Source organism: Felis catus, chromosome A3 (genome assembly GCF_018350175.1).
Source record: "Felis catus isolate Fca126 chromosome A3, F.catus_Fca126_mat1.0, whole genome shotgun sequence".
Classification (NCBI taxonomy): domain Eukaryota; kingdom Metazoa; phylum Chordata; class Mammalia; order Carnivora; family Felidae; genus Felis; species Felis catus.
This window is the reverse complement of record NC_058370.1, coordinates 134,180,700-134,205,783: the sequence shown is the minus strand read 5'-3', so window position 1 is coordinate 134,205,783 and position 25,084 is coordinate 134,180,700. Positions and strand designations below refer to the sequence as shown.

At 50.5% G+C, this 25,084-nt stretch overlaps 2 protein-coding genes and 2 long non-coding RNA genes across 4 annotated transcripts; 2 read left to right on the top strand and 2 right to left on the bottom strand.

Moving 5' to 3' along the window:
- Nucleotides 1-212: 212 nt before the first annotated feature.
- LOC109498434 lies at nucleotides 213-8,038 on the bottom strand. The gene is made up of 3 exons (XR_002155270.3): nucleotides 7,683-8,038; nucleotides 7,182-7,313; nucleotides 213-786 (listed from the first exon to the last, which is right to left on the bottom strand). It is a non-coding gene; the product is annotated as an uncharacterized LOC109498434 (long non-coding RNA).
- A 1,120-nt stretch (nucleotides 8,039-9,158) lies between these two features.
- LOC111559725 lies at nucleotides 9,159-9,935 on the top strand. Its single transcript, XR_002740854.2, has 2 exons — nucleotides 9,159-9,559; nucleotides 9,767-9,935. It is a non-coding gene; the product is annotated as an uncharacterized LOC111559725 (long non-coding RNA).
- Nucleotides 9,936-11,194: 1,259 nt separating this feature from the next.
- On the bottom strand, nucleotides 11,195-19,331 carry LOC109498435 (collagen alpha-1(I) chain-like). Its single transcript, XM_045055111.1, has 4 exons — nucleotides 19,226-19,331; nucleotides 19,038-19,089; nucleotides 16,723-17,678; nucleotides 11,195-12,994 (listed from the first exon to the last, which is right to left on the bottom strand). The coding sequence occupies exons 1-4, from the start codon at nucleotides 19,329-19,331 to the stop codon at nucleotides 12,840-12,842; spliced, it is 1,269 nt and encodes a 422-aa protein (XP_044911046.1). The 3' UTR covers nucleotides 11,195-12,839.
- Nucleotides 13,333-15,803, top strand: ID2 (inhibitor of DNA binding 2). Its single transcript, XM_003984514.5, has 3 exons — nucleotides 13,333-13,800; nucleotides 14,145-14,208; nucleotides 15,044-15,803. Exons 1-2 carry the CDS (start codon nucleotides 13,453-13,455, stop codon nucleotides 14,199-14,201), a joined length of 405 nt encoding a protein of 134 aa, XP_003984563.1. The 5' UTR covers nucleotides 13,333-13,452; the 3' UTR covers nucleotides 14,202-14,208; nucleotides 15,044-15,803.
- Nucleotides 19,332-25,084: the final 5,753 nt, after the last annotated feature.

The window sequence follows — 25,084 nt, the reverse complement described above, 5'->3', positions numbered from 1 at the left end:
AAAGGCACCAGCTCTCTAAAGGTCGTTGCGAAAGAGGCAGGCTGGTAGGCTCCAAACCAGTTTATTTTCTTCCTGGTCACACAACCAGACCAGGTCTCTCAGCCTCCCCGGAGCTAGGCGTGGCCAGCGTGGCCGTGCAACTGGGTTCCAACCCCCAGGTTCTCAGCCAGGGCGATTTTGTCCCCCCCCACCCCCCACCCCGAGGCCTCTGAGCAATGGTTGTCACAACTGGAGGAGGGAGCAGAGGCCAGGGAACGTTCCGCTCAGGACAGACCCTCATCAGCTGGAAAGCCTGAGAAACCCTCTCTAACCAACAGAATGTGAGTGCACGTGTTGTGAGCCAGCTCCGGGCCTGAACCAGAAAAACCACCCAAGGGGTTCTGCACGGGCTTCTCCACACCCCCTCCCGTCCTCGGGCAGGAACCCAGACACCCTGGAAGCACAGGGCCAACGTGGTGGGCCCGCGTGCATGGAAAGAGCCTGTGTCCCCGAGTCCTCACTTGGAGCAGAGTGGCCTGCCAGCCGCTAACACCCACCCTGGCCTGGGAGTGAGAAACGAACTTCCTGCGCGTGGAAGCGATTCCATATCTCAGGGCTCGTTTGTTGTAGCCGCTGGCATTGCCTGAACTCACTCAATCACTGACACGTTTCCACGGTTTCTTCCATACGGTCTCCAACGGTGTGGTGCTGTGTTCCAGTCAGCCCTAGATCAGTGGATGTTCTCTGGGGCATTTCTGGAGGAGCAAGTCTCTTCACGTGGGAGGGGGCTTCGGGGGGTGCATTTCCCTGGAAATGAATTACTTTTTTAATTTTTTTAAACATTTATTTATTTTTGAGAGAGAGAGAAAGAGCATAAGCAGGGGAGGGGAGGAGAGAGAGACAAACACAGACACAGAATCCGAAGCAGGGTCCAGGCTACGAGCTGTCAGTACAGAGCCCAACACAGGGTTTGAACCCATGAACCCTGAGATCACGACCTGAGCCAAAGTCAGACGCTTAACCGACTGAGCCACCCAGGCGTCCCTGGAAATCACTTTATAATTGACACCATGAACTAGCATGTGCAGAGAGGTGGGGTGCCTGTGGACCCATGCGAGTCTATGAGGGACTCCTGAGGTTGGGACTGCTAAATAAGATGTCTAGGGCACCTGGTCACCTGGGTGACTCACTGGGTTAAGCGTCTGACTCTGGATTTTGGCTCAGGTCACGATCTCATGGTTCATGAGAGCCCACATCGGACTCCACATTAACAGCAAGGATCCTGCTTGCGATTCTCTCTCCTTCCCTCTCTCTGCCTCTCCCCCTCTCGTTCTCCCTCTCTCTCTCTCTAATAAATAAGCAAACATTAAAAAATAATAATAAATAAATAAGCCCTCTAATGGTCACACACCACATTTTGCAAGCGTAGTTAAAAATGTTTTTTCTCCATCAGTTAGCTTGATGGGTCAAAACTTCATAAAAAATAAATGCAAATCCCTATTTTTTTTTTTTTAACAAATTCCTTAGTTCTGTCATGAGGTGTGGTTGCTGCTGTCATAGTGATCATTCATGAAATACAAGGATGTATACTAAAAAAATACCATCATTTATGTGAAATTTCAATTTAAATGGACGCCCCATACTTTCCCTCGCAACCTTGTTCACCGAGCACTTACGTTCTTTCCGGTATTGAGTGGGGCATGCGTTGAATGTCCAAAATATCATTTGGAGGGAGGTGGCGTTCAGTCACATTTTCCAGCGGGGAAATGGATCAGGAGGGCCAGGCGTTTTCCCACCACATGCGGTGGCCACAGAGGCAGGGGCTTCCTGCTCAGAACACTGCTGCACGGGGCAAGCTCAGGGACCTTCTGCCTTCAGTATCGTTCCTTCAGTCCCCACAGACAGCATGACCTTCTTCCCCCACCCCCCCAAGGGCAAACACCAGAGCAGAGAATCCCATTAGAGAGCCTGAAGACACTGTGAGGATGGTAGTTAGGAATATTTTATTTCAGGGGCGCCTGGGTGGCTCAGTCGGTTGAGCGTCTGACTTCAGCTCAGGTCATGATCTCGCAGTCCGTGAGTTCGAGCCCTGAGTCAGGCTCTGTGCTGACAGCTCAGAGCCCAGAGCCTGCTTTGGATTCTGTGTCTCCCTTGCTCTCTGCCCCTCCCCCACTCACACTCTGTCTCTGTCTCTCAAAAATAAATAAACATTTAAAATTTTTTTTTAAAAAAAGGATATTTTATTTCAAAATGTCATGTTTCAAACTATCATAAAACATCCATGGTAAATGTTTTCTTTTTTAAAGCAAGCATTTCTCCCAGAGATAATTACATGGACTTGACACCTTTTCAGAAAGCCTCGGGAAGGAACTCAGCACAAAGATTAGACACTTAAGTTAGACGGGTGTGGGTCGAGATACTAGACCCCCATCTCCTGGCTGTGTGGACGCACAGGTCACGTGGCAGTGTCCTGGTGTATAAGCAGGGAAAGCCAGGGGGCCCCACCTCTGAGGGTCTTACGTGGGTTCAGCCAGATCGGGCCATACAAGCACTTAGCCCACAGAGAAGAGCGCCCCAGGACGCAGACCAGGACGTGCGGTCGAGGCCCTCGGTGGGAGTTCCAACCCGGCAATTCCCAGGCCCTGCGCTGTCAGCCAGGCCCCCCACACCCCACCCCCACCCCGGCATCCTCGGGGGTGAACTGGCACCAACAGCCCTGTTAGCAGCGGCGGCTCCACCCGCGACACCCAGGCTTGCTCCCCGTTCGAGGCCCCTCACCTGCTCTTCCTCCGCAGGCCCTCCCTGGGCCGCCCTGGGGCGACGGCGATGGGAAAAGCGCCCTGAGCTTCAACCCTGACTCCCAGGTGAGCCCTGGGCCACGCGGCTATGGGCTCCCGTCTGCACTCGGTCACTTCGTCCGCAAAATGGGAATGAGGCCACCTGCCCTAGCGGTCAGTGTGAGAGCCAGAGGGCAACGTTGCCAAGTCGGCTGTGTGATCCAGGTGCAAGGTGCTGCTCAGAAAAGACGCCGTTTTAGAGGTGGCCGCATGAGCATTTGTGCTGGCTGGCTCTTTCCACGGCCTTGGCTGCCACGTCGGCTCCCTGAGTCTCAGGCTTTGCTGGGCAGGGACCACCCAGACTCCTGTGAAAACGCGGGTTCTAATTCGTAGGTCTGGGCTGCAGCCTGAGACTCTGCATGTTGGTTTTTTGGTTTTTTTTTTTTTTTTTAACGTTTATTTATTTTTGAGAGAGAGAGAGTGTGTGCGCATGGGTAGAGAGAGCGGGGGAGACACAGAATCCGAAGCAGGCTCCAGGCTCTGAGCTGTCAGCACAGAGCCCCACGCAGGGCTCGAACCCACAAACCGTGAGGTCATGACCTGAGCTGAAATCCAGCACATAACTGACTGAGCCGCCCAGGAGCCCCCAGACTGCATTTCTCAGTATGCCCATGCTGGGGCTCCCAGAGCACATTTGGAGGGGTACAGTTCAGAGCTGAAATGCTCCTGTCCAGTCTGTTGTCGGATTTAAACCCCAGCACACTGGTGGAGGAGCCCCGGCCTCCCAGGAGCTCACCTGAGGGCACACTGCAGGCAGCTGTACAGACACTCGGGGAGCATAAAGAAATTAGCCACCCCCTCAGGGCCAAGGGCTCAGGCTCAGGGAGGGGTGAGTGATAGGAGCCCTCAGAGCCCTCAGCTCCCCCTCAGCCTCCCTGTGGGTGCTCCCCTAACACACACACACACACACACACACACACACAGCAGCAGCCACTGGAAGAATCTAAACATTGTACTGTGAGCGAGCATTTCACTCTTCTGCATCTCCACAGTGGCTCCTCCCTGGGAATATGGGCTCCTGACTTCAAAGCAGGACTTAATGAATTGTAATTGCATCGACCCACTCCTGACTCCTTTCTCAGGATCAAAAATGGCCACACTGGGATAGCGTCACAGGGGAGGACGGAAGCCTTTGGGCAGCCGCCAACAGCGACGGCCTGCGGGGCTCCCAGCCCCCTTCTTGGTACAGGCTTCGGAGTCTTGGTGCCAGTGGTGTCTTCAGAAGGGTAAACAGTGTCCCAGGGGTCCCTGGAAGTTAAATCAACAAGGCAGTGGGACAGAGAGGCTGGTCCTAACTGGGAAGCATGATCCCTCCACACTCAGCGTCTTCATGTGGTGTGAAGAAAAAAATGTCAAAATCTTGAAATCTTGGTGATGAGGAGTGATACTTCTGAGACTCTTCTATAACACGGTTTCTGGAATGTCTGGAGCCGCCAGATTCTTACGCCCTCAGTAGGGATGCTGTGGTTCACTTCCAGCCACCCTCCCCGCCCGCTCAGCTCTCCCCCGCTCTCCAGGGCCCTAGAGTCAGGCCACTTATCCTACTCAGTCTGGGACCAAAATACATAGTTAGCACATGTGATTATAAAGTCTATACCTGAGGGGGGAGTTGGGAGGGATTCTGATCGGTTAAAAAAAAAAGACTCACACTACATTCCTGACTGTATACTGGACACTGCATTTCAGGGCACCATGTGGCTCAGTCGGTTGGGCGTCTGACTTCGGCTCAGGTCATGATCTTGGGAGTTTGTAGGTTCGAGCCCCACGTCAGGCTATGTGCTGACAGCTCGGATTCTGTGTCGCATTCTCGGATTCTCTCTGCCCCTCCCCTGTTCGTGCTCCGTCTCTCTCTCTTTCTCTCTCAAAAATAAACAAACATTAAAAAAACAAAGACACCATGCATTTCTTTTAAAATTAAGATACTTTTGGGGCGCCTGGGTGGCTCAGTTGGTTGGGTGTCCGACCTCGGCTCAGGTCATGATCTCATGGTCTGTAGGTTCAAGCCCTGCATCGGGCTCTGTGCTGACGGCTCAAAGCCTGGAGCCTGTTTCCGATCCTGTGTCTCCCTCTCTCTCTGCCCCTCCCCCACTCTCACTTTGTCTCACTCTGTCTCTCAAAAATAAATAAATATATAAAAAAAATTTTTTTTAAATAAAATAAAATAAAATAAAATTAAAATACTTTTGTTGGGTGTGGGGATATTTTATGCACTATAAATAATTTGTTGTTATAAAACTTTCAGGGCGGGGGGAATGCCCAGTTATAAGCAATTACAATTATAATGCGTATGCAAAATTATATTTAGAAACTCTGATCCCCGCCCCCGCCCCCACCCTGACTGGCCCAATTTCTCTTTTGGTAGCAATTTAGTTATCAATGTATTAAACCACTCCAAAATTTAGTGGCTTCAGGTGACAACTTCTTCTCTCATAATCTGCTTGGGCTCCAGTGAGCAGTCTCACTCGGGGTTTCCAGCATGGGTGCAGTTAGTTAATAGTTGGGGTAGGGTCATCTCAAGGCCTTTCTGAGCCATCCAAAAAGTCTTTCAATGAGCAATTATGAACATGATCCCAAAAAGTGGGGGGGTGGGGGGGGTAGAAAAAGAAAATCTCAACAAAGAAATACAAGACGTAGGGGCGCCTGGGTGGCTCAGTCGGTTGATTGATTCTTGTTGTGACTCAGATGGTGATCTTGCTGTCATGGGATGGGGCCCCACAATGGGCTCCACGTTGAGCACAGCCTGCTTGGGATTCTCTCTCTCCCTCCTTCTCTGCCCTTCCCCTGCTCACACACATGCACATTCTCCTTCTCTCTCTCAAACTAAATAAACTGAAAAAAAAAAAAAGAAAGAAATAGAAGAGATAAAGAAGAACCAAATGGACACTCTAGAGCTGAAAAATACAACAGCCAAAGCAAAAACTCACTGAATGAGCAATAGACAGAACAGAAGAAAGAATCAGTACATTTGAAAATAAAACAGTAGAAACCACCCGATCAGAACAACAGAGAGAAAGTAGACAAAAAAAAAAAAAAAAAAAAAAAAAAAAAAAGGTACAGTCTTACAGACACCGGAGGGACTATAACAGAAGACCTAACATTTATGTCATCAGGATCTCAGGAAACTGGGGCTGAAAAAAATATCTGAAGAAATAATGGCCAAAATGTTTCCAAATTTGGCAGAAGATTTAAACTTACAGATTCAAGAAACTGAGAGAACCCCAAACTGGAAAACCACAAAGAAATCCAAGCCAAGATACATCATAAGCACACTTCTGGAAACTAAGGACAAAGGAAACAGAGACAAATACCACCTTATTTACAGAAGAAAAAGCAAGTTCAACAACAGCGGATTTCTCATCAGAAACCCTAACAGCCAGAAAGAAGTAGCACTTGGCAAATGCTGAAAAACAAGAACTATCCGCCCAGAAGTTCAGATACAACCAAAATATCCTCCAGGAACCAAAGGGCAAGCAAGACCTCTCAGATGCAGGAAATCTAAGAGCACTTGTCACCAACAGACTTACCCTGAAAAAAATGTCTACAGGACACTCTTGAAACAGAAAAGAACTGATGAGAGAAAGAATATTGGAACATCAAGAAGGAAGAAAGAACAAAGTAAACAGGTAAAAATGTGGGTAAATGTAACAGACTTTCTTGTCCTCTGGAGTTTTCTGAAAACAAATGTGGTGGTCCTCAAGATGTCCAAGATGGCTCACTCTTGCCTAGTAGGCAAACTTCACTAACCATGGGGTTGACTTGAGAGGCTGTTGTTTACCAGAAGCTTCTCAGAATGCACTACATACAGTAAGGTTTGAAAAGTCCTCATGACAATGGAACACTACGTGGCAATGAGAAAGAATGAAATCTGGCCTTTTGTAGCACCGTGGATGGAACTGGAGAATGTTATGCTAAGTGAAATAAGTCCTACAGAGAAAGATAGATATCATATGTTTTCAGTCTTATGTGGATCCTGAGAAACGTTAACAGAAGACCAAGGGGGAGGGGAAGGAAAAAAAAAGGTTAGAGAGGGAGGGAGGCAAAACATAAGAGACTCTTAAAAACTGAGAACTGAGGGTTGATGGGGGGTGGGAGGGAGGGGAAAGTGGGTGATGGGTATTGAGGAGGGCACCTGTTGGCATGAGCACTGGGTGTTGAATTTGACAATAAATTTCATATTTTAAAAAAAAGAAAAAAAAAAGGAAAAATCCTCATCAGTTGTTAATAAAGGGTCGAGCTCCGTCTCTCAGAGTAAATTTCTCAGAAAGGCCTGAGAACAAAGTGTTTTTTACAAATTCCTAGCTGTGGGCACCTGATCTTCCAGGACTGCGACAAAACTCAAGGTAAAAAAAGTAATCAATATCCCACCTGGGGTCAAGGTCACACACCTCTGCCTTGTCACAGGGTGATGTCCTGGGAGTGTGGGCCCACATCGGTCATTCATCTGTGCCTCGGTTTCTTCCTCTGTAAAACGGACATCTGCCTTTCCTAACTCACAGGCTGGAGATAAAGAGCAAAATAGGTGAGCTGGGCTAGTAAAGGATTAGCTATTTTTCCCCAATGTGAATGTTTAACCTCCCCTCAAAGAGGGCCATTGTGTGGTCCTTTTTTCTCTGAAATGGAATGTCTCTGTGTTCTTCAGCCTCGGAGAAAGGCAGGCATGGTTACATAAAACGTAGGACTTAATTCACCCTCCTTCCAGGGTCCGGAGAACGGCCAACTCCAGCCCTGAAACGGCTGCGGCCCCTGGCGCCTGGGTCAGCGGTGCTGGGAAGATGGGTGGACCCCCAAGAGCTGATGAGGAGGGCCCAGGGGTTGCTCCTCCGGAGTCTGCAGGTCCCCGCCCGCCCTCTGGTCCCCAGCACTCACCTCCCAGAGGACGTAGCCCTAAGTCCTGTGGCCTCCCCGCAGCCAGTGGCAGTGTTGGGGGGCTTGCAAACCCTTTGCTGGAGGTCAGTCCAACCAAAAAGGAGGAGGTCTGTAAATGGACCTGCGGGGTGGGGTGTCGGAAGCAGAACCTGGGAGTGAAAGCCACAAGGACTTGGGTAGGTAGGGAAGAGAAGGGCGAGCTATTTTATGAAGACAAGTCTCTCCACCAGCAACCCGAGAGGGCAGTGACCAGAATCACCCGAGCTGGCGCCTTCTGGATGCCACCAGGGCCTCAGGCGATGGACAGCACTGGCCTCCTGGGTCGCGAAGGGCCTGCGCCTGGCCCCCGCCCCGGCCCCCGGCGGCGGCGGCGGCGGCGGCGGCGGCGGGCCGGGACCTCCGGGCGCAGCGGGGAGGCGGCGGGAGGGGGACGCGCACGTGGTGCGGGGTGGACGGGTTCCTCCCCACTGAAGTCATGGACTTGGCGCGCAAACGTGGCTTCGGCCAACAAGGGGGTGGGGTGGGGGTAGGGAGCGCACAATGTGTTTCTTGTTAGGGACCCGCAAGCCGGGGCTCGGGTGTTGCTTTTGGTGCCGTATTATAATATTAAGATGTTGCTTGATTCCGGACAAGCCCGCCCTTGTCGCTGGCTGGAGAGGGCCGCTGCGGGTTCCCACGGACGCCGCTGCGCTCGGGCGCGCGGAGGAGGCGCGGCGGCCGGGGATCCCCGCGGTGACCCGACCTCCCCGCGGGGGCCGGGCCCCGCGACGCGCGCCTCGGGGTGGCGCAGACTCGGCGACGCCAGCCCCGCGCCCGCCAGCTCGCGGGCAGCCCGGGATTGTTTTCTAAGACCTTATCTCTTGCTCAAGTTAATTTTCTTTTTTAATTTGGTGACCGGAACAAAAAGCCACAGGACAGTCCTTTGTGAAGGCCAAACGCAGCCACACATCGGGGTACTTCACAGCATCTGTAACTAAATATTTGCTGTGCTGGTGGCTAAATAGGTCCCTCCGCCAAATTTCCCAAACTCTCTCTTTTTTTTTTTTTTAACGGAGCTGAAAGGTGATCTCCCTACAAGGAGATCAGACGGCGGAAAGCAATTGGGTTTAGCACGGCGTTTTTCCTGGTGCTCTTGGGCTCTCTGGGCAAACAGGACCGCGCGCCGGATCCTAGAAGGAATTATTAGGGCCGGAATCGCGGCGGGCGGGGATGACTGTTAAAGCCATCGTGGGAGCCGAAGCGCTTTGTTAATGCAATTCATTAGCTGTGAGCGACAAGAAGGAGAAGAGGCTAGGCGAGTCTTCAAATATACCCAAAGAGAGAAAAATAAACATCCTCTTGTTTGCTTTTTGTGGCTTGACTCCTTTTCCTCCCCTCCCGTGGCCCCCCTCCTGTAAGGCTGTCTTAAACCCAAATTCGGTTATCTGGTTTCAGGGTAAGGGCTCCCTCTTGCCAAGGTATTAAATAAACAAGTAAAGCAAAAACTTGAATCCTTATGCAATCCAAATGCTGTTTCCTCGAAAACCACAACAAACTCTGCTAAACCAGATAACACGTTGGGAACAGTCGTGCCCCCACCCCAGCCCGTTTCAGGGCCAGCAGAGGACATCCTTGCCCAGGAGCTCCTCTCCAGGACAGACGATAAATAATTGCTACTAACACTGAACTGCAGATGAGCCCCCTTGAGGGATCCGGATGCCGTAAACTGTCCCGGAATGTTGGCATCTGGCTCTTAAAATGGAACTTTCCCTAGAGATAAAGCCGGGACCGAGCAGGCGTCTGCGTCCGCGGGCTGGCTTGGAAGTTTCTGGCCTCTAGATGCTCCCGGTTGAGAACGCAGCTTTGGAAAGAGGCTCAGTCGGCCCCGCTTTGTAGTGGTAATGAGGGCGCAGACGCGGGTCTGCCGGCGCGCGCGGCTCGGAGCCGCGGACCCCGGGGCGGAGGGTTGGGGGGTGCTGTTCTGGAAAAATCTGACGGCTCCTAGCGCAGCCTCCAAGGGTTCCGAGGAGGAAAGCAGGGGCGGCGAGGGGCGGGGGGGGGGGGGACAGCGGGGCGGGGAGGGGGTCATTCCAAGGTATTTTTAGGAGTCCAGCATCAAAGTCATCCCCGCGAAGATCCAAAGGAATAAATAAATCTCGCCGGCCGCTGAGACCGTCACCTTCTCCCCATCCGCTCCTCCCTCGCGCCAGCCCCACCCCGAACGCCTCGGTTGCAAAAACAAGTGAAATAAAGCAAAACCTCTTGCTTTGGCAACCTCTAAGCCACGCTATGCCTCTTTCGGCAAAAGGAAGATTTCTTTCTTCTCCCTCTCCCGGCTTTTTTTTTTTTTTTTTCCCTTCTTCTTCTCCCCCGACTCCCATCCCCGCCCCCGCCCCTTCCTGTTCTCCTCGGTCCCCTCGCCTTCCCCCAAATCGCTCGAAACTTAAGACGTGCGGCGGCTGCAGGTGCGCGCGGGCCGAGCGGCCCGGCCGGGGCGAGCCTGGGACGGCCGGGCCTCGCAGGCATTGATCAGCTGGGCGCGCGCGCTGAGTGACGGCGCGGTTGCCATGGCAGCCGCCTGAGCGGCGCCGCGAGGACAAGGCTGCAGGGCGGCGTGAATGGGCGGCGTCACGCGCCTGGCGCCAGAGAGTCTGCTCCGGGGCTCCGGCTCCGGCCCCGCCGCGGCCTGGCCCGCGCGCCGCCGCCGCCGCCGCCGCCGCCGCCAATTCATCACCTGTCAGGGATCACTCGGGGGGTCACGGGCGGAATGGACACAGCTGTGAGAACAAAACCAGGGGGAAGAAAGGCGAGCGCTCCCAATTGCGCCAGATGTGCAGGGAGGGCCTTGCCCCCCCCCTCCGCCCCCCGCAGGCTCCTCCCGCCCCCCGTTGCATCACGCGGGGATTGCAAAGGCGGCCCGGAGGCCCGGCGCGCCCGGCCCGGAGCTGCTTCCGATTACGGCGAGGGGCCGGACGCGCCGGGAGCCGCCGGCCGGGCCGGGATGGAGACTGAGTGAGTGAGCCCTGGAGCCCGGCTAGGGGAGCCTCCAGGGTAGGCGTGTGGCTTTAAGTGGGGGGCGTCCCAGCGAGTGAGCCGAGGGGACGGTGTCTCCACCCCCACCGGAAGCCCTTCGCACCTTCCCACCACCCACGGATCGAGCAAGTCCAGGGCCCTTTCTGCAGCTGGGACCATTTGAACTTCAGAGGCCTCCCATGCAAACCCACAGAGACACCAATTGACAGATTTTTTTTCAGTGCCTTGTAACCCACCCCGAAAATGCTCCCACACCCCTTTCTGCACGGAAACATCATTTTCAAGGGAATTTCGCATTGGGCTTGCTGAGACCGACCTACGAGGAACTCGGGCCTTTTTTTTTTTTTTTTTTTTTTATCATTAACTTCTTCAGCCTCCTAATCCCCTTAAAATGATCTTTAAATGGACGTGGAACCGGGTGGCGTGCCGGTCGAATTCAACGCGATCGGGCCGACTGGACGCTGCCATGGCAGCTGAAGAAAGAAACCACAAAACTTTCACCATATTTAGCAGTTTTACTACATCAGGGTACAGACATGATCCTGGGAGGAGACACTGCCTTCATCAACTCGGCGAGTGTGTAAAGTAATAGCGTACAACGCTCATTACGAACCAGCCCAGAGCCTGGCTGTTGGGATAATGAGGCTGGCACGGACGTTAACATACGGTGTCCTTGGAAAAAGCTAGGAATGCGTCAGTATCACAGAGCCGCAATGTCCAAGAATCACAAGTAATAATTTGAGAATCCCAAAGATGTTTGTTTACATTGGCTATTATTGTAAAATAGTCAAAGTATAACATCATGAACCAAAATAGTGTCAAAACAAAATCTGTTCCACTGTGGCACGTATGTGACAGAAACACAGGCACACAAAGTACATCAAAAGGCCCGCACCGTGGGGGGGCTCGGCATTAAATCATTTCCAGACTTAATATCGGAGGAGAGGTGGTTAAGCGAACGCTGCCCGGAGCACAGTCGTAGGCAGCTCTCCGGGGCCAGGCCCTCAGCAGACTTCTCGGCGGGTTCGGGAAAGCGTCCACCTCCATGCTCCAAAATAAAGTGACTTGGTTTTCTGAAAGCGACATCCACCTCAGCACCCACCACCAAACCGCCTGGCCGAAGAGATACCCTGGGGCAGGCACATGGCTCGGGCGGGCGTCCAAGAGACAGGCTGGCCCACTAGCCGAGAAATTAATGATTAATTGAAGGGGCAAATGCAGGTTCCCCCACTACTAAGCTTTGCTTCTCTTCTGATCTGCCCCCTTCCTTTTTCTTAAACGCAAAGAAGGTGAAGATTGAGGGGAAAAGTAAACAGGGGACTTACAAATATTACATTTTTCTCGGGTTTTCTGCTGTCTTGTATTCCTAGGGAAATAGGATTTTCAAAACACAGCTGATTTACTGTAGTCCTCAGTTAAATCAGAATTATGTGTGAATTAACCGGACGGTATTTAAATAAGCTGCAAACTTTAGACTGCAGGAAGAACTTCCTACAGATTTACAGAGGGAAAAAAGGAAAAAAAAAAAAAAAACCCAAAAACCTGAAGCTGCATCCAGTGCTAGGGCTGAAAGGATTTCAAACCTCATACATAACAATTTTTTTTTAAGTGGGAAGACTTCGGTCAACGGCTAGAGCCACCTCCCTTTCGCAAAACTTAAAAAATACTATCAGTGCTGGAATGTGGCACGAGAAATCAGGATTTGTGCATAATTAATCACATTACTTTGCCACCCACACTGCAAGGCACAGACCGGCAGCCTCTCAAGGGCAGTGTATGTAAATACAGCTTCGCTATGCAAATGTTCCTAATGATTTCCGATTAATAGGATCATTATAATAGCCCTGCCTGTTCTAGAAAAGGAACCCCGAAAGTGTCCTGCCTCTCAGAGCTCCATAGCGATCAGCACGGTTTCCAAGAAGTACTCATTTTACTGAGTTTTCAATAATGCCTCCCGTGTTGCTCCGAGTTGCACGATCCCACACTAAACCTGTCGTGGAGGGCGCGCGTGGGTGCTTTTTGTTTTGCTCTGCTTTGTTTTGTTTTGTTTTGACATAGCTTAGCCTCATCTGGAGACCGAACTCTACGCACGTCTCTCGTCAATGGCAAACTTATTTGCGTTTTCACTTTCTTCAGCAATGCTTTCTATCCGATGACATTCCGCGGGTCGCAGTGAACGGTGACTTTCCCTCTGCTGTGCAGAGCCTGCCGGTGTCGCTGTGGTTTTAGGGCTGCTGAAACCTCCAGGGTGTGGAAGGCTCCGTCAAGGGACACCCTAGAGCGAGGGTGCTGCCTCACCCCTGGAATTAGAATAAAGATGCACATTTGGACTCCTGGGGGTCCCCCTTCCCCTCCTCCCCCTGGCCTCCTCCGTCCTCCCCTCCTCCGCGGCCCTCTGCTCCCCTCCTGCCCCGCGCTTACTGTACTCTATTTACCACCCCAGCTGGGCTCGCGCCCGCCCCGCCCACACCGCGGGGATTGGCTGCGAACGCGGAAGGACCGAGCGCTCGCCCCGCGCCCGCGCCCGCCAATGGGGGCGCCCGCGCGGCCTGATGGACGCGCCGGCTTCCACCAATGGGAACGCAAGGAACCCGGATCGTGTGCCCCCGGCGAGTGCCGATAAAAGCCGCCCCGCCAGGCTCCCGGCTTCATTCTGAGCCGAGCCTGGTGCCCAGCGCAGGAAGCTCCGCAGGCGGCGGCGGCCTGAGCTCCTGGGCAGCCCGCTCCCTCCCGGTCTCTCCTTCCCCGCGCGGTCAGCATGAAAGCCTTCAGTCCGGTGAGGTCCGTTAGGAAAAACAGCCTTTCGGACCACAGCCTGGGCATCTCCCGGAGCAAAACCCCGGTGGACGACCCGATGAGCCTGCTGTACAACATGAACGACTGCTACTCCAAGCTCAAGGAGCTGGTGCCCAGCATCCCCCAGAACAAGAAGGTGAGCAAGATGGAAATCCTGCAGCACGTCATCGACTACATCTTGGACCTGCAGATCGCCCTGGACTCGCACCCCACTATTGTCAGCCTGCACCACCAGCGACCTGGACAGAGCCAGGCGTCCAGGACGCCGCTGACCACCCTCAACACGGACATCAGCATCCTGTCCTTGCAGGTAAGACCTGCTCCCGGTGCCCCCGCCCGCTGCCGCGCACCCCAGTCATCGCCTGGGCTGCCACTCGCAGACCCATTGTCGAGACGGCCGCAGTCCGTGACTTACCGATGAGCTAATTAACTAAAAAAAAAAATTTTTTTAAAAAGCAAATCTGCTATAGATCGAGCGGTGCGTGAAATTGCTGATAAGTTCTGACACGTTAATGCATCTGTCTTTGATTCGGATTGTAGCATAAAACGTGTTTAATGAAACTTGCTGTTCTATGGATTACTTTAAAAAAAAAAAAAAAAGCCCTTTCTCCTTAAGATTGTCTAACATCGCCGTTTATCCCCTTTCTCTCGCAGGCGTCTGAATTCCCGTCTGAGTTAATGTCAAATGACAGCAAAGCGCTCTGTGGCTGAATAAACGGTGAGTGTTAGCTTGTGCCTCCCGTCCGGACACCGCCTCTTGGAGAGAGCGAGAGCGAGAGAGAGAGGGAGAGAGAGAGAGAGAGGGAGAGAGAGAGAGAGAGTGTTTTCATTTGTGTATCTGCAAAATTGGGGATTTTGTAAATGAATGTGTACTTAAGTCGTATTGCACGTAGCACACCGCCTGTGCCTACGAGCTGTGAAGGGGCTTCTAGCTCTGATTACTCCAGATCACAGAACATTTTCCTTTTAAACGCAAAAAACAAAACAAAATACCAGTAACTTAAGTGTGAAGGCGGCTGGGGAAAATGCGTACTGGCTTCTGCCACACACGGAACGCCTGGCTTTCTCGTACTGGGGCTCTGGTACTATGAGGTACTAACCTCCACGTAATTAATCTTATCACCACAAATTCCGTAGAGATCCTCCTTCCCTAAAACTTCAGCCCTCCTGAGACTCGGCCAGCCCAGCACTGCCTGCCTGCGCCTCAGACCCTGTGATGTGGGATTCCGACTTCCCTATCTGTTAACTAAAGGGCTGTTTTCAATCAAATAATTGTTACAAGAAGCAGACTGGCGCCCGTGAGCACTGCTGTTGGAGATCCAACTAGGAGACTGCGTTGGGAAGTTTCTCCCCGGAGTCTCTGCTGTTTTAATGTTTAATTTTCGCTGTGGAGGCCGAGTGTGTGTGTTGCATCTGGACGCCAGGGTTTGCCCAATCTTTGAGTGTTTGGTGGTTAAATGTTCAAACTGCGGCTTCCTCGTGGCGCCAGTCTGCCCGCCTCTGCCCTTAGGTTCCGTTCTCCTAAAACACGCCTCTCCCCCAATCTTTTGCAGGTGGTCATGACTTTTCTTTGCACAACAACAACAAGTCCGCAGGATCTTTTAACGCGCTGAACTTATTTTTCAACCATTTCACAAGGAGAACAACAAGTTGAATGGACCTTTTTAAAAAATGGAAGGAGAACTAAGAATGATCATCTTCCCCAGGGTGTTCTCTGACCTGGACTGTGATATTAGTTATTTATGAAAAAGACTTTTAAATGCCCTTTCTGCAGTTGGAAGGTTTTCTTTATATACTATTCCCACCATGGGGAGCGAAAACGTTTAAAATCACAAGGAATTTCCCAATTTAAGCAGACTTTGCCTTTTTTCAAAGGTGGAGCGTGAATACCAGAAGGATCCAGTATTCAGTTACTTAAATGAAGTCTTTTGGTCAGAAATTACCTTTTTGACACAAGCCTACTGAATGCTGTGTATATATTTATATATAAATATATATATATATATATATATTGAGTGAAACCTTGTGAACTCTTTAATTAGAGTTTTCTTGTATAGTGGCAGAGATGTATATTTCTGCATACAAAGTGTAATGATGTACTTATTCATGCTAAACTTTTTATAAAAGTTTAGTTGTAAACTTAACCCTTTTATACAAAATAAATCGTGTGTTTATTGAATGGTGATTGCCTGCTTTATTTCAGAGGACCAGTGCTTTGATTTTTATTATGCTATGTTATAACTGAACCCAAATAAATACAAGTTCAAATTTATGTAGACTGTATAAGATGATAATAAACATGTCTGAAGTCAATACCTGAATTCTGAATGGTTTTTAAGATCTCTCTCTCTGTCTCCACTGCCACCACTCCCTAAGCCTTGGGACTTGTATGCAGAAGAAACTCCTTCTTATCAGATGTGTGCTCCGGGGCGAGCACTATGGGGGCAAAGCGCTAATGTGTTTTAAGAGAGCTGACCGGGCTGGGGAGGCTGTGAACAGAAGTCTTAGTCCTGCAAGGAAATAGTAGTTCTGTGCCTTGGGGCTGAGTTTCAAACCAAGGAGTTGCTGTGGCGGTGACTCCTAGGAGTTAGAGCATTCACAATAAATGAGTCTGGAAGGACTACTTGGCTGAGTAGGTGTTCAGACACTTTTGGAGTCTATGAAACCGCTTGTAGTTCGGGACATGACTTAAAAGAGTCAGGGGAAGGGCGAAAAGACCCCTGGGTGTTAACTGCTTGCTCCCAGTGACCGTTTGCCTGTAGGAACTCAAGCCGCAGTATGGCCCCGGGCGCTCCCGGCCTCCCCAAGCTTCCCCTGTACCTTCTCCACCTGGAGCTCGCCCAGGCTCCTGGAGACAGGGCCTGGGCGGAGCCCACTTTCCAAGACAGGTGGCCGTTAAATCGCCCTTCACCCTTGACTGCACCCCTGGACTGCCCTGGGAAGGAAAAGAGGGAGGGAGGGGAGAAAGGCCTTTTAAGTCACAGAAAAAGTACCAGCGCGCTGTTTCCATGTAGCCCTCACCTGGCAGCTTCTGGCTCCTGCTTTAAAACAGGTAGTTGACGCGGACAGATAACTTAAAATTCGTACGTATGCGAAAATTCCCAAACTGGAAGGAAGACACTTCCTGAGGTGTGTGAGGGTGGGGTGGGAGGTTCTGGAAGGCCGGCCCGAGGTGGACGGGGAGCGGAGAAGGAAGGTGGGGAGGACGGGCGGGTGGGGATGGGTGTCTCACCTGGGGCCACTTTCTCAGGCCCGGCCCAGCAGGTGTTTGGGTGGCGCCACCTTGTCTGCGCTGGCGGCGGTGGCGTTTCCGGCCCTGACCTGGAATCCGTCACGGAGAGCGCGGGGCCAGGTGCGGAGGGGCGGCCTCGGGCTCTCGGCCCAACCTCGCCCGGCTCCCGCGTCCTCTGCGGCGGTCGCGCCCGACCCCGCTTCCTCCCGGGGGGGGGGGGGGGGGGGGCGGCGCCGGGGACCCGGGCGGGGCAGCCTCCGATGCCACCCGCGCCCCGCCCGGCGTCCGCGCCGCAGGTGAGCACGTGCTTTGACCGGGGCCGTCGTTGTTGTTGATAATCGTACCGACGGGGACGCCGGCTCTGCCCGCCACACCTGGGCGGGGCGGGGCGTGCCGGCGCAGGCCGCCCTTCGGACCTGCCACCTGATGTCCGGCCACCTGTCGCCGGCCCACCCAGCGCCCCGCGCGACGAGCCGCTCCGCTCAGGGCGGGGGCGGGAAGCACGAGGACGGGTCGCTGCCCCCCCCCCCGCTCCCGCTCCCACCCCATCCTGTCCTCCGGAGACGACAGGGTGGGGGCGCGGACGCCGGCTCCCGGTCGCCCCCAGCCTCTCGTGGTTCGCTCGGACCGGCGAGAGGATCAGACCCGGACGGCAGGTCCTGTGCAAGGGCTCGCCGGCTTTCCAGAGGAAGCCGTGCGGCCGGGGTGGGGCTCTCGAGCACCTGCGCGGTCCCTGGAAGCCGGGGACCGTTTGCAACGTTTGGACGACGACCCAGAGTAGCAGCACCGTCCAGGAAAAGCGGCACCTTTCGGAGGAGGCTTTCCGCGGCGCAGCTCCGGCCACTCGTCCGGGTCCGGCCGGTGGAGGTCGGGCGCCACCTGCTGGCCGGCGCCAGGAAGGCGGCTCGCGAGCGGGGTTTTCGGGGCGCTGGGAGGCCGAGGGGCGATAGCTGGAGCTTCAGGAGGGGAAACGGCACGGAGAAACCGCCTTTTGAAACCGGATTATCAGGAAAGACAGCCTCTCTAGCATGTGTACAGTCGTTTCCACTGTGTTTTCTTCTTATTTCGTCTTCTTCCCTACTTCCTAACTTAGGAAGATTAGTATCCACTGCCACTAGGTGCTGTCTTGGATGTTAATAAAAGTATCAGACTTGACCTCCTGGGAGCAGAGAGACTACAACTGGATTGTGGAGAAAAGTGAGTTGTGAAGTCGAATGAAAGCCAGCGTGTTTTCGCTTCTTTTCCTTAAATCTTTAAATGTGTTTTTATTTCTTCTGAATAACCTCAACCACGACCTCCGATATTGCGTGAAAGGACTGGGAGGTGAGAGGGAGTGTCCTTGTTTTATTCCAGATCTTAATGAAAACAAGTCAGACTTTCTCCATGATGCATGACCCGGCTCTAGGATTTTGTGGTGTTATGTAGTCTTGATCAATTTTAGGAAGAACCCTTTAATTGTTAGCTGTTTTTTGTTTTGTTTTGGGGGGATTTTGACTCACAATTCGGGAATGCATTTGGTAAAATATATGTATTCTATTTATTGATACTATTTTTCTATAGAGTCTTAACACTGATTTTTCTGATGTGAATCAGCCTTGCATTTATTCTGTAGTAAATCCTGCTTGAACATGACGTATGATTACTTCTTACACACACTGTCGGATTCTGTTAGCCAGTATTTTACTTGGAATGTTCTAGAATACAATGGGGCCTGTGGTTTCTTTTCTTGTGCTGTCCTTATCTGGTTTTGGAATCAAGGTCACACTAACCTCAAAAGATAAACGTGTGGGTCAGTTTACATTTTAGTTCTCAAAGCCACGGATACATCTTCGAAGTTAGGCAAACATGTGGTCTCTCCATTCTACAGAAGCTGTCCTCAGAGACACCAAGGGAGTGACTAAGGGCATGCGGCAGTCAGTGGACAGACTCGGTCCAGTGTTTTACTCAAATGGGGAAGACTTCTGAGGACAACGATGTAGACGTTACTAGGGAATAGTAACCTGTAGTCACTAAACACCTGTTTCCTGGAGCTTTTTTGTTGTTGTTCAAGGATAATTATTTATGGGGTTTCCACGTTGTGGGTGCACAGCTCCAGGGCAATCCAAATCCGTGTCAGCCTGACTCACCACACGCCCTTCTGATTCCTAATGCCCTCTGCTACTGGAAGGGAGTCTCCAGGCTCTGTCTTTCTCGGGTGATGGTTCTGCTAAGGCCTCAAACGTCTGTTTCCTCATAAAGGTGATCTGAGACAGAGGCAAGATTTGTCCAGAAGCCCAACAGGTATTTGGTTTAGTGCTGACCATGGGAGTAGTCACTCGGAGGAGAACCGCCCCTCACTGCCCCCCGACGGCAAGAACTGGGGGAAATCTGCAGAGACGTGTGGACAGAGAGCTGAACACTGGCGCGTTTGGTTTGTCTCCAATCATCTGCTATTAAAAATCAGGCCGCGTCCGGTGGCAGTTCCTGAGTGGGGGTACCAAGCCCGGCACGGGGGGGCACTGACCCAACAGGAATCGGAGGCGAGGTTTCACTCCCACGGGAAGCAGGACATTGGCAGGGAAACCACTCTTGAAGGCCTGCCGTGTCAGTGTGTAGACTAAATTACTCATCCTGGACGATCTTGGGGAAGCCTGTCAGCCTGAGGTCAGGAGGGGAAAGAAACATCTCCCTTGAAAATTTAGAGCCACAGGTCTGCCCTCGCAGGGAGTGGAGATTTAAATCCATGGGACCCAGACAGTCTGCAAAACTCTAATGCTGATAAATTAACATAAAAATGGTTCCTGGCTGGTGATGCCCCTGGGGTCTTTGGCAGGAGCAAGGGCAAAAGTTCTCCAGAGAGAGAAGCCCTCAAGACTAACCACACAAAATCCTCCCGTTTAATGTCTTGCTGAAAGTAAGTTTACAATTAAAAACTTTAGATGCTACTGAAAACCAATTTTCAGTGAAAGAAAGATTCAGTAGATACAATGAAGAGAAAGATTAGAAACCAAAGAACTATAGAGGCTCAAAGGTGAGGATAACTAAAATGATTCGAGAAAAGAAATAGAAGAACGAATTAAAAACATAAGAAAATCGCAAGGTACAGTTAACCGAAATTGAAAACTCAGTGGAAGGTTAAAACCCAGATTAAAAACTACTGGAGCTTTTCTACATGCTAACAACGAACAATCTGAAAAGGAAATTAAGAAAACAATTCCATTTACAATAGCATCAAAATGAATAAAATACCTAGGAATTAATTTAGCCAAGGATGCAGAAGACTTGCACAATGAAAACTATAAAACACGGCAAAAAGAAATTAAAGAAGACGTATATAAGCGAAAAGGCATCCCACGCTCAATGAAATGGAGGCTTGAATATTCTTAACATTTCAATACCACCCAAACTACAGATTCAGGGCAATCCCCGTGAAGACTTCAGTGATATCTTTTACAGAAATAGAAAAATCCATCCTACAATTTAGATGGAATCTTAAGGGACCCTGAACAGCAAAAGCTTTCTTGAGAAAGAGGAACAAAGTTGGAGAACTTACAGTTCCTGGTTTCAAAACTTATTACAAAGCTACAGCCGTCAAAACAGTGTGGTTCTGGTAGCGGGACAAACGTATTGACCAATGGAACAGACTAGAGAACCCAGAAATAAACCCTCACATACATGGTCAAAGGATTTTCGACAAGGATGCCAAGACCCCACCATAGAGAAGGGCTGGTTTTTTCAACACAGCGGACATCCACATGCAAAAGAGCAAAGGTGGACCCTTCTCTAACACCATAGACAAAAGCTAACTCAAAATGCATCCAAGACCTCCACGTAATGGCTAAACCTATAAAAGTCTTAGAAGAAAACATGTGGCATAAGCCTCACAACTTTGGACTTGGCAATGATTTTTTGGATAGGACATGGCACAGGCAACAAAATATAAATAAAACAACAACAAAAATAAAAGTGGGCAAATTGGACTTTGTGAAAATTTACAACCGTGCCTCACTGGACACCATCAAGAGAGTAAAAAGGCAACCTACAGAATGGGAGAAAATCTCTGCAAATCATACGTTGGATAAGGGATTAATAGCCAGCATATACGGAGGACTCCTAAAACTCAACAACACAAAGAGAAACAATTCAAAACTAGGCAAAAGAGTTGAAAAGCCTATCTCCAGAGAAGATCTAGTATGGCCAGCAAAACACGAGAAGATGCCCCACATCCCTAATCATCAGAGAAATGCAAATCAAAACCATAATGACATCGCATACCCATTAGGATGGCTACTATCACAAAGAGAAAAAAAAAAAGCAGGAAATAGCAAGTGCTGGGAGGACGTGGAGAAGTTGGAACTCTTGCACACTCTTGTACACGTGAGAATGTAAAATAGTACAGCCGCTGTGGAAAACAGTAAGCACGGCGTCGCCTCAAGAAAATTGAAAAATAGGGGCGCCTGGGTGGCGCAGTCGGTTAAGCGTCCGACTTCAGCCAGGTCACGATCTCGCGGTCCGGGAGTTCGAGCCCCGCGTCGGGCTCTGGGCTGATGGCTCGGAGCCTGGAGCCTGTTTCCGATTCTGTGTCTCCCTCTCTCTCTGCCCCTCCCCCGTTCATGCTCTGTCTCTCTCTGTCCCAAAAATAAATAAACGTTGAAAAAAAAAATTGAAAAAAAGAAAATTGAAAAATAGATTTCCCATATGTTCCAGCGGCTCCACTTCTGGGTATGTACCCAAAAGAATTGAGGCAGGGTCTCGAGGAGACTTTTTGTGTCCGTTTTCATGGCTGCTTTATTCACGGTAGTTAAAACACGGAAGCAACCCACGTGTCCGTCAGCAGACTGAGCGGATAAGCCGCATGTGGTGTCTACATACAGTGAAACACTAGCCTCAAGAAGAAAGGAAATCCCAACATCTGCTCTAAGATGAACCTTGAGGATATTCTGCTAAGAGAAATAAGCCAGTCACAGAAAGACAAATGCTATGTGATTCCATTTATATGCGGTACTTAGAGTGTCAAAATCACAGAGACAGAAAGTAGAGGGGTGACCGCCAGGGGCTGGGGGAGGGGAGAAGGAAGGGGGAGCTTTGCAGGATGAGAGGGTTCTGGAGACAGATGGCCGTGATGGTTACACAACAGTGCGAATGTACTTAATACCTCTGAACGACACGCTGAAAAACAATTACAATGGCAACTTTTACGTTATGTGTCTTTTTACCACACACACAAAAATGTGTAAGCTACTAGAGAGAGAATTCATGAACTCAGAGATGGAGCTGAGGAAATAACCCAGAACACAGCACTGAGAGATAGAGATCTCAAAGAGATGAAATCAAGGACGCAATGGAAAAGTCCAACACATAAGGCAGTCTCTACCGAAGGTCATGGCAATGGAAGGGTGTGCATCACAGCCAAGAGGCAACTCGAACTTGAACATTAGACATGCCTAAGCATCACACAAGCCTTTAGTCAAGCCAATGGGCCACACACACATATGTCCTAAATCTGAAAAAGAAGTCCTTCAACACAAGAGAAAGAGTTCACAGGTAATACAGTGGCCTTTACACATACAGATAGATGGTCCGTTCCATTCGTAGGGAGATAACAGCAAGTGGAAAGAAACCACATGAGATACCAGTTCTCACCCAGCAGATGGACGAAAGTGCAAAAATGACCATGCACTCTGTTAAGACCGGGGGTGAGGGGAACGGTCTTGTCCATCGTTCACGATAAAATGTGCAGGGGAACTGGACACCAGCCCGCAAGATTCTGCGTGCATTTACAGTTTCACCCAGCTGTCCCACCCAAGGGATCTATCCCAAAGTTACACTTGCAAAATAGGAACTAGTTTATGCCTCAAGTTAACACGTGGCATTATTATTTTTTTAAATTTTTTTAATGCTTATTTGTTTTTGAGAGAGAGAAGGAGACACAGAATCTGAAGCAGGCTCCAGGCTCGGAGCCATCAGCCCAGAGCCCGACGCGGGGCTCGAACTCACGGACCGCGAGATCGTGACCTGGCTGAAGTCGGAAGCTTAACCGACTGCGCCACCCAGGCACCTCGGAAATGTTTTTAATCAAAGAAAAAAGCAATATACACAATTTTAAAAGTAGAATAGGTATACCTAGTCATATCTCAGGTTGGTTGTATACCCATATCAAGAAAAGAATTATTATCCCAGCTGACTTTAGGACACAGAAGTTTTACTCGACATGCCCAGTAGAGATGTTCTAAGGACAGAAAGAGCTGCAAAGAGGGGGCTCCTGGGTGGCTCAGTCGGTTGAGAGTCCAACTCTTGATTTCGGCTCAGATCATGATCCCAGGGCCGTGGGATCGAGCCCCATGCGGGACTCCACACTGGGAGTGGACCCTGCTTGGGATTCCCTCTCTCCCTCTGCCCCTCTCCTCTGCTCGAACTGTCTCTCTCTCTCTCTCAAGTAAATAAACATTTTTTAAAAAAGAGCTGCAAAGAAACCATAAAGTTCACTTAGTTGTCATATTGTTAGTAATAATCTTGATATTGTTATCTTTAAACTGGTAAATATATAAGATAAGCAAAGAAGTAATTATACTTAATCTCTTTCAGTGTCAGAGAGATTAGATACAAATAAAAGTTAAAGAAGTAAAAGCCCAGAACTCTTATATTTGAACTGACAATATCAGTTGAAACTCACTTCTCTTAAAAAATATTTTTCTAGCATTCCACTGAAAATGCCTAGAAGCAATGATAACTTGACAGTAATAAGCACCCCCTTAAAATCAGTTTGTGTTCTCCGATACCATTAACCACAAGAAGTAAGCAACATTCTTTGGAGAAAGGACTGATGCCCAGTCCAGGACAGGAAGTAAAAATGATAAAGATAGACAAAAATAAAGAGATGACAAAAATAGAATAAAACTCTTTGGGTCCCAATGGAAGATTCTAGGGCACCAACTCATTTTAAAAATTGATAATTAAAGGGAAATTAAAAAGCGTTCACCCTGCCTTCCCAGTACGAGTTGTATGTCAGAAAACTGTAAAAGACAAAATTAACAAACCATTTTGCAGCCTCCAAGTCCCAGGGAACGCAAGAACTGCGACGTGTCACATAGTTGCTGATTCAGGCAACGGTCATCAATGTTGAGTGGAATCATTAGGTGAAAGATTGATGGGGGATTCGATAATGAAATGATCTGGCTGTTTATAAGGAAATGATTGCTTGAACCCCTGGGTCAATCACTAAAAATCCAGACGAGGGACCAGGAGATGCTTCCTGGCGTGCAGTCAGAGGGACACAGCATCACTCGTGAAGCATTTGTAGGAAAACATTTATTTCTAATAACCCAATCTGAAGTAATACAAAGCCTTCAGATCTAACCTTCTTGTCTATGGAAACGGGGGTGGGGGGGGCAGGGAGCAAGTGAAATTATATCACAAGGAAGCGGGCAGAAGCCCAGAATGGGGACTTCCTCAGGACGACTGACCCGGCTTTGTCTACACGGCAGTGATATTAAAGCAGAGCTCGTGGGGAGGACGGGGGAAGAGCTGTCCTCAAGGAAGACGACATAGGAAATGGAACAGCCAAGTGCAATGAGTGAATCTCGTTCAGCTTCCTCGACTCTCAACAGGCAACAGTTTCAGACAATTGGGGAAATGCGAATGAACGCGGGGCATCGGATGATGTTAAAGGATTGGTTGGGTCCGTGTGAAATAGAATGACCCTGTCCTTTAAGATGCGTACTGACGTATTTACACGTGAGGTGTCTCGTATTTGCTTCCAAATAGTCCAAAGGGGAGTGAGGCACATGACACAGGCACGGCAAAATGCCGCTAGTGTCCCCGCTGAGTGATGGGCACAGGACTGACCTCTGTGTTTGGAAATGCTCTGGAAATGTCTGGAAATGTCCTCTGTGTTTGGAGCCGCGGGTCACAGAGACTCCGTGCTATGCTTACTGTGGCACAGGGCCCTTCCCTTCTCCAAAGTCTCTGCCCTCCTGCCACGTGGCTCGACCTCCGTGTTCCCTCCCTCGAGATCGACCTTGACCTGTAGCGCAAATGAACTCTCCTCCGTCACCCGGCTCAGCTGCCTTTCAGAGACACCGCTCTGCGTGCAGGACACCTGTCATGAGTCTCACCGACAGGCGGCAAAGAAAAAGTCCACGAGGCCCAGGAATGCCCCGGGGGCCTGTCTCTCCTCCCCACGGTCATGAGCAGAGGAGAACAGTAGGTGTATTTCCGCATGTGTGATTACGCCTTCCTTGTAGAATATGATCCTGGTTTTAAGTAAGTTTCCACCTAGAAACAATGCTGTAAGGTGTGTTTTAAACACACAGTCTTCTAAATAAGTTCCATCGGGGGGCGCCTGGGTGGCGCAGTCGGTTAAGCGTCCGACTTCAGCCAGGTC